Source organism: Uncinocarpus reesii, genomic scaffold (assembly GCF_000003515.1).
Source record: "Uncinocarpus reesii 1704 scaffold_5 genomic scaffold, whole genome shotgun sequence".
Taxonomy (NCBI): Eukaryota; Fungi; Ascomycota; class Eurotiomycetes; order Onygenales; family Onygenaceae; genus Uncinocarpus; species Uncinocarpus reesii.
The window spans coordinates 692,969-701,555 of record NW_003052496.1 but is presented as its reverse complement, the minus strand read 5'-3'; the positions used below and the strand labels follow the sequence as shown (position 1 = coordinate 701,555).

At 51.7% G+C, this 8,587-nt stretch overlaps 2 protein-coding genes across 2 annotated transcripts in view; one reads left to right on the top strand and one right to left on the bottom strand.

Moving 5' to 3' along the window:
- Window positions 1–902, top strand: part of UREG_07247 (uncharacterized protein) — a gene marked incomplete at both ends in the record, with an annotated part of 1,363 nt that extends 461 nt beyond the window's left edge. Inside the window, 2 exons of the mRNA XM_002582428.1 lie at window positions 116–706; window positions 783–902. Coding sequence (XP_002582474.1) covers window positions 116–706; window positions 783–902 — 711 coding nt within the window. The remainder of the gene's footprint in view (window positions 1–115; window positions 707–782) is intronic.
- A 205-nt stretch (window positions 903–1,107) lies between these two features.
- Window positions 1,108–6,799, bottom strand: UREG_07246 (uncharacterized protein; the record flags this gene model as incomplete). The annotated part of the gene is made up of 4 exons (XM_002582427.1): window positions 1,108–1,368; window positions 1,422–1,535; window positions 1,590–6,700; window positions 6,796–6,799. The coding sequence occupies 4 exons, from the start codon at window positions 6,797–6,799 to the stop codon at window positions 1,108–1,110; spliced, it is 5,490 nt and encodes a 1,829-aa protein (XP_002582473.1).
- Window positions 6,800–8,587: the final 1,788 nt, after the last annotated feature.

Genomic DNA, 8,587 nt, shown 5'->3' with positions numbered 1-8,587 from the left:
GACAAGTGCTCGTCGAGCGCCATCTCACGACGACGACGATGATATGACAGCGCTCTCGCCGACTATCTGACACATCTGCCATCAGCTGCGCCTCGCCCCGCACGCTGGCCTGTAGCGCCTCTGCCTGCTCCATGTGCGTCTGCGGATGTATCCCGACGGCGGCATCGCGCGCCTCCGCCTCTACGGCCACGCCCTCCCGCCCTCCCTCCCTGTCACCATAACATCCACACCCCTCGAGGAGCTCTCCTCCGCCCTCTACGGCGCCCTCGTCACCGCCGCCAGCAACCAGCACTTCACCCCCGCCGCGAACCTACTCCTGCCCGGCCGCGGCATCAACATGGGCGACGGCTGGGAGACCGCCCGCTCCCGCCGCCCCGGACACGTCGACTGGGCCGTCGTCAGGCTCGCTCTGCCCGGCTCCGTCGAGCGCATCGTCGTCGATACAAAGGACTTTCGCGGCAACTTCCCGCAGGCCGTGCGCGTCCATGGCATCGCGTGCTCTGGCCCGGAGGATCCCGCCCATGACCACCCGGACTGGGTCGAAGTGGTCAGCGGAGACCGGCCGTGCAGGGCGGATGCCGAGCATGTCTTTGACGGCGACGACCTGGCCCCCGCGACCAGGTCCGTAACCGGCTTCACGCATCTGAAACTGACCATGGTCCCGGATGGAGGCATCAAGCGATTTCGGGCTTTTGGCCGGAGAAAGGTAGGATGACGCAAAGTGCTACATGATAATCTGTAAAACGCTGCATTCAGGCATAATCATATCTATACATTTCCAGAAGAACAAATGCAAGTCACGCCGAATTAACCAAGTAATAATGGCATCATGGTTCTTCGCGGCGACCAGCAATGACAAAACAAGGCGCTGCAATAACATTTCAGACCATCCAAGGCCGTAAGCATAACCTGCAAGTACCGGTATAATTAACAACCACCCCCATGAATCGCATATCAAAACGCCATTTGTTGTCTTTTTTTTTCACCGTGCCGATACCGGTGGCCCCTCCGTTTATGCCGATACCGCCAGACACCCGTCCGATGCACCAGACAAATGGAAGAAAAGGAAAAAATATAAATGAACCAGAGCACACTGCTGGAAAAAGGTCATGCCCTCCTGCCCTCGAGGAGAATCCGCGTCGCCTGTGGCTCCAGCAGCGCCATCATCATCTGCCCAAGCTCGTTGTGCTTGATGGGTTTCGTGACATAGTCGTTGAACCCTGCCTGCACGGCATTGTCGATCTGATCGGTCATCGCATTCGCGGAGAGCGCCATGATTGGGATCTGCGGGAAATGATGCTTTGCCTCCCAAGATCGGATCTCTCGACACGTTTCATACCCATTCATGATCGGCATCTGTATGTCGCACTGAAGAAACAGTCTGTTAAAACGGAAACTCAAGCCTGGAACGCTACACTTACAATGATTAGGGAATAGTATCCCGGTTCCTTCGAGAATACCATGTCGATGCATTCTTGGCCATTGGCCGCCGTCTCTGACATGAGTTTGACCTTCTCCAAGTATTTCAACATCACCTACGAGACATCTTAGTAACAGCTTCGACAGTCAACAACCATCGGCCGACCTACCGCTCGGTTGGTCTCATCGTCCTCAACAAGCAGAACACGATGTCCCTTGTTCCCGATCATCTCCTTGACTAGCTTCGACATGGTCTTGAAGCTATTGTCCATCGCCCGAGCTATAGCCTGGTTTCTATCTTTGCTAAGCTCGCGTTTGCTGAGCGGGTCAAAGATCTGCGAAAAGAGAGAAGGCTTCAGCGGTTTAGGCACTATGAAAACTTCTTTCCCTGCAGACATGAACCTGTCGCAGGATTTGATGATCTCGCGCTTCAAGTACGCATCTGCGGCAATGACAAGAGTCGGCGAGCAGATTGCCTCTAATTGGAGCACATTCTGCATCACTTCCTTTACGTCGTTCACGTCGGGTAAATTCAGCACCAAATGAGTAAGATTGAGTGACTCGTCGTTGCTAAGCAGGTCCTTCCAGTCATCCAAATCAAGTATTGAAGTCACCCCAGCTGGAATATCCAACGGAATAACTTGCTGGATATGCTGCGTGATGGCCTCACGCGCATAGTCAAATGGACAGATTATGAGCACCGAATATGTCGTAGGATGAGGCGATACCAATGCGGGCTCAGGCTTTCCCCTTTCGACCTGAGTATCTGCAGCACTCCCGGTCGTAGGGCTCGAGGCTGACAGCTGATTTAGATAATTTTTCTTTGCAGAGCGTAGATCTTGTACTGTAGGATCGAGTCGCACTGGTTTGCGTTTGCTGGAAGGATCAGATGTCACCACACCAGATGACCCAGAGCGTGCAGAAATGTAGCTACCCGAGTTGGCTGAACCAGGGCTGAGTTCTGATTGCGTACTAGAGGGCTGACTGGCCACTGGGCTCTCAACAATGGTTTCCGAGACAAGCCGCGTAGGTAGTTTCCTTTCAGAGGATTCTACATTCTCTGGCAATGTTGCCGACGCCGAGCTGACTTTGACATAAAAAGAGAATTTCGCTCCCCGGCCTTCCATACTTGTCGGCGTCAGCCGTCCGCCATGCATCTCCGCGATCTGCTTCGATAAAAAGAGACCTAACCCGCTTCCTGCATGCTGTGGAGCGTCTTTATTTTCAATTTGACTGAACCTCTGCATCAGCAACTGAGCATCTCTCACGCTAAATCCCTTGCCTGTGTCGATAACCTCGAAATTGAGGAAAAGGTCTGACCCTTCAAGTTTGCGGTCTGGGTCGTGGTAAATGGAGCAGCGAATAAAGATCTCGCCCTGGGCCGTGAACTTGATAGCGTTTCCAATCAGGTTAATAAGAATTTGGCGGATTCGGAACCTATCACCAAATACCATCGAAGGCACATCAGGTTCGAAGACATAGTTCAATTCCAAGCCCTTGTCGATGGCTCTAGACGCAATCGTATCAATAGCGTCTTCGAGCGTAGAACGGACATGAAACCACTGTTTGAGAATATTCATCTTTCCCGCTTCAACCTTGGACACGTCAAGTATATTGTCCACAAGCTCACGCAAATTGGTCGAACTATTCTGAATGGTATCAAGCATTCGCCGCTGGTCACTATCCAACTGCGTATCGAGAATAAACGGAATCGTGCCCAGTATTCCGTTCAGTGGCGTTCGGATTTCATGGGACATATTCGTAAAAAATTTAGTTTTTGATTCCATCTCGCGATTTAATTGTTGCATGGCCGAATTCAACTCCCTTTCCAGAAGCTTTCGATCGTTGATATCGGTACAAGTCCCGTACCACGATGCTTCCCCGCCTCCAAAACCGGCCATTTCCACCTTGACCAGCCTAACCAAGTGCCAGCGGAAATCTCCTTTCCTTGACCGGAACCTGATTTCAGTGGTATAGAAATCGCGGCCATTCTCATCGCACTGGAGGGTAACAACGCCTCGCCGAACCAGATCTTGAAGGGCCTCGGTTACACCGCGGCCATAACGACGTTCAATGTTTGGTGTGCTTTCACCAGGTGTTGGTGGCACAGGCGACGAAGCGGTTTGCCCTGATGGTAATTCTGACTGAAGCACCTGGGGATCAGACATAATGTGACCAAATTCGGTGGCACTGACTGACTCCGGGATAACGTGTGGCGGCGTAAGGATGCCACATTTCTTGAGATCATCTCGATGAATATGTTTTGCGAAGCCCAAGTTTTTAGCCTCTTCAAGAGACTGGCCAGTATACCACTCCCATTGTTGGTTTGCCGAGATAAGCCCTCGATATTCAGCGGCTTCAAATACAACCTGGGGGATCGAATTGGCCAAAGCCCTATATTTTGCATCAGTTGCAAAGGTTTCTCGTTCTTGTGCGGCCTTCAATTCCGCCATATGCTGTTCATGTACGTCCAAGAACGAGCCAATCCAGTAGAGAAGTTCTCCAGTGGACGATATCAAAGGATTTGCCCGAAAAATAAACCAACGATACGTAGCCTCATCGTTCAATCGCTTTGCGCGGACACGTTCCGTGAATTGAGACCCCGTTCGTAACGCTTTTGTCCATTCCTTGATTACATTATTATATTCGCTCTCGTGGACGTTTTGGAACGGATCTTTGATCCGTGGTTCCTGGGGGTGTCTTCGATAAGCGTCGAATTTGGTATTTGTCCAAATCACCTCGCCAGTAGAAGGTTTTGCCAAAAAGAGATGCAGTGGCACTGAATTAAGCATCAGTTGTGCTATCGTATCGGAGAAAGGGCGACATTGAAGGTCACGCTGCAATTGTGTGGCAATAGAAGTAGATGATGAATGACGAGATTGCTGTCCCCAGACTTGTGAGATATCAGAAACCGATGCTGTATCTTTTGGGGTTAGGTCGTCATCAGGGACTTTTTCCGGTTGCTCCGGGCTCAGTGGACTTGAAGGGATTTCACCTGTTTTTGAATCACGAGAAGATTTAGAAAGCTGCCTTGGTGCGAGACTAGGTCGCTTTGACCTGAAATAACTGTCACCGTGTTCGGGTCCAACTTGAGTTAGGGCTGCCGGGCTCAAGAAGGAATCCTTTCTTGAGCCCGTACTTCCAGAGTCCAAAATAGGCGCCGAGAAGCCTGAATTTGACCGTGTCAAGTTCGATAGAGCAACAGGACTGGAAATAGCGGAACGGCCGACCGAAACACCCTCCTCCCCCGAGGGGAAGTTGACTTGTCCGGTCAATCCTGCAACGAGTTCAAGTTCGCTTCCTTCATCAGAAAAGGTTCCGCCAAGTCCAAGAAGATGGCCATATCTTCCGAGAGACGAATTCGAAAGCTGCTTCTCTAACTGGCTGTATTGATGTGCTAAGCAAAACGAGGTTGTAAAGTGAGGTAGTAAGTATGCTAGTGAGGTTCGTAAATTTGACGGATAAGGAACGATGGGTGATAGAACCGAGATAATTGCGACGGGAAACCTTAGAGTGGTCGAGTCCAGTTGTTTCGAAGTCGGAGAATACAGTAATGGTATGTGGATGATCGTTTTTGACCAATCAACGCCGATGGCCTGTAGAGGTTGGGTTTCAGAGTAGTCATGAGGCGGTGGGCTCGAAGCGAATGCATCTTCGTCTACCACTGGATTGGTGAAAAACGGATTTTCATCTGGTTTCGCTAGAGGGGCAGGGGACGGAGCAGGGGACTGGGACCAAGGTGATTGCGGCATTTGTTCATATTCCTCATAGGCTTCTGTAGTGGGGACGTACTCGGATTGAACATCTTCCCCTAGAACCGACAGAGGCGCCTTCGCCATCCCAGTACGGTTCTGGGATGGACGTCGTGCTAACATTGATGAATGGGGGGCTGACGCTTTCGTAGGATGCTCGTCACGGGGTGTGTGTTGGATGATATCCTTATGACGGTGATGATGGCGTAGTAAGGAGGACTCATGGATCGCAGCTGGGTCCTCGGCGTATTCCCGAGTGAGTACCGCCGGTCGTGTCCGCCCAAAAAGTTTCACGATTCCAGTTCGTTTGATCAACGGATCAGGCTCTGCTTCCAGGCTCCGGGGGACTTGAAAAACCGTGGCTATAGGACCAGCGCCATGGGCGTGCTCATCATTAAGATCTAAGTGGCGGGCTGGCGTTGTTGTTGACGGGTCATTGAAAGGTTCGGAATTTGATTTTCCCTTTGTAACCTTCTCCGAAGCTCCAGATAAACTCCTTCGCCGTCCTGTAGCATCGGGCTTGATATTTGCTGCTTTGGGCTCTTGTTCGTGGCGCCCACTATCATTCCGAAGTGTCCCATAGCCCGCAAACGAATGACGGGTGGTTATCTGTGGGCGTCTCAGGGAGTTTAATGGATTATTCACGGCGGACTCTGAATCCTTGGACTTGGTACTTTTGCGATACGGGCTTCCCGGGAGGGCTTCAGGCACATCCCGCTTTTTGTCTGTCGTGGGCGATTCAACCTCCTTAGTATGCAGATTGTATGTCGCCTTTTGGCCCCAGGGAACATTTTCCAGATCAGTAGCATCGCCGGGTACTGCAAGGCTTGCTCGCTCTGCACCATAATGCAGCCGTAGCAGTCGCGATACATTTGACCACCAGCCCTCCAATCCTGCATCCGCATTCAAGTTCAAAGTTAATTCGTATAAGTTAGGACTTGGGTAATACGGGTCTTCCATAACATTGGCGGCATCAGAGGGTAAAAATTCACGTTTCGGCGGTGCAGCAGGGGTTCTCTCTTGACGGGAATCGGGACGCTTGCGCACTTTTTTCTTGAGCGAACCACGAGCTGATTGCGGATTGAACATTCGAGGATCCTCCCGCGACCTTGCGATATGATCCAGTGGAGCTTTTGGTGTTATTGATGGGAAAGGATATTCCATATCTTGGGAGGATGCCCTTTTGTGGGAGTTGCCCACGGTTTTCACCAAGAGAGGGGACGTCGGAGCTCTCAGTGGTGTGGAGGGATTTGATTTCAATTCGCGCGACGAAGTTGGCCGGGTATATCCTGCATCAGGGCTTGGTAAATGTGGCTCATGGAGGTGTTGGTTGACCTGGCTCTGTTGGTGGGCAATTCTGTCCTTCATCCTCTTCCGCAGTTCCTCGATGGTGTGCATGCTCTGCCGATTGCCTTGAACGGATGTATTCGACAACGTTTCATGAGCAGGGCGACGGGTGGCCTCGGGAGATGTGGCGGCTTCGTTAGCCTGCGACACCTCGTCATGGTTCATCGAAGGGCGGGAGGACCCTAAGCTGCCGGTTAGAATGAGTGCATGTATACTTACAAGACTCGACAGTGTAACAGGACAATAGGGAGAGCACCCTAGGCGAGGTCAGACATACGCATTGTGGCATGCTTTGCAGCGAGGGTTAAATCCGCACCACGACGACCTGATGCCAATCGGAATCCTTGCTGAAAACTCGAATAGCGAAGAGTGAGAAAGGGGCCTTCATAGCCCTCAAGAGTCACGAACGACGAGAGCGACGGTGATTCGAAGGCGGCGCAAGGGGAGCTGGGGGATGGTTCGGGCACAAGTGAGCGGGCGTGCCTGTTGCTGTTTTCGGCATTGAGAGTGAGAAGACAAGACCCAGCGAATGCAAAAGTGTCTCTTGTTCTCCGTACGTTGAGTTAGTGTTCCTGGGGCTTGGCGGTATGACGTCAAAGTGCCACTTCAGAACCGCAGGGTCGTCCAGCGAGCCACCACCCGAGTCAGTCGAAGCTGCCGTTGTGTTTCGCAGACTCTCTGGCGCCTACTCACGGCGGCTGCCTTGGCTGGATCCGATCGGGGCGACGGCAAAGAACTGGAAAGCGAGTGCGGGATGTGTGCTCAGATCTGTGATGGGAAGCGCTCACAGATTGATGTTCTTGTTCGATACGAATTAGGGGGACGATCTTCCTCGAAATTCATCGTGACAGGCATAATACGGTAAGATAAACACCCAATCTCGGCACACATGCAGGTCACGGTGTTTAGCGTTCGTAAATTCTGTCAGGATGAGGTCAGCAGGGCACATTCAATGGCTGAGATTTGGCCGTTTTTGTGGGGTTGTTACGCTGTGGGCTGCAACCAACGGTACGCTGTAATCTAACCCGGAATTGAAATACGCTGTAGCTATAAATTACCACCCCATCTCACTTTTCTCAGGGCTGAACTGACGACGACAAACGACGCGAGGACGTGTTGCTGCTTTGAAAATCCTGATTTCAGTGAGTTACTAGCAAGAGCGCGGAGATGCCAACAGCTCTTGCGGTGGGACTCCGTTCCTTACCGTGGATACCATATGGAGGGAATGGGTTCGAGCTCTGATCTGACGTGCAGTTGATGCGCCGCCATTCATGGCGCTTGTTTTTCTATCCGGAGCTGGAACTGTGCCCTGGATGGGCGACTTCTTCCGCGTTTTTGCGGCTTGAGAACTGTCGTACGCGAGTCAAGCTTGGACATGGGAAGGTAACCCGCCTCCAGTTTCCACTGCCCAGCAGATGCTTTGGTATGGGTCTATCAAACTGGACAACAGGCTGACGTGACCATCTGATTTGACATTCTACTTTGCCGCCGGGTACTCCACCATGAACCAGAGCAGCTCCAGGGACTTTGTTGGTAATTTACATTGTTGAATTGAGGCTACAACAAGTGAATGGTATAAGCAATGCCTGCTCGAGGTCAGTGCTAGAGCATCCAGATTGCTTATCCTCAACTTGTCCGTGAAGAAAGCAGACGGAGACCAGTTTTTATCCTTATGTTCTGTCTGTATCACAACAAGGCAACAAGCTCGGGAGTTTATATCCCATTCAGTGCTGATTTGCCGCCGAGATGGAGCCACCTTCTGGATTCCTCCTGCCATCTTCGCTTCAAGCGCCGCGAACTCGTTCCTTGCCAAGGTGTATGGGTCAGGGAAACCTAGGTTTCGGTGGCTATCTGCAACCTTACTTTCCCACAGCGCGTCCCCCCAGTAGTTTGATGTCGTACATGACGAGGGCTCTGCTAGAAGGCACAAAACAGAGAATTGAACTGACCATACTTCCTGCCTTGCATCCTCCTCTTCCGTCAAGCCGATGCAAGGAAGTTGAAACTAAAGCGCGCTAGTTCAACTTAGTCGAACCCAAGTCCATGGCACCTCTGATGGTGAAGGCAGA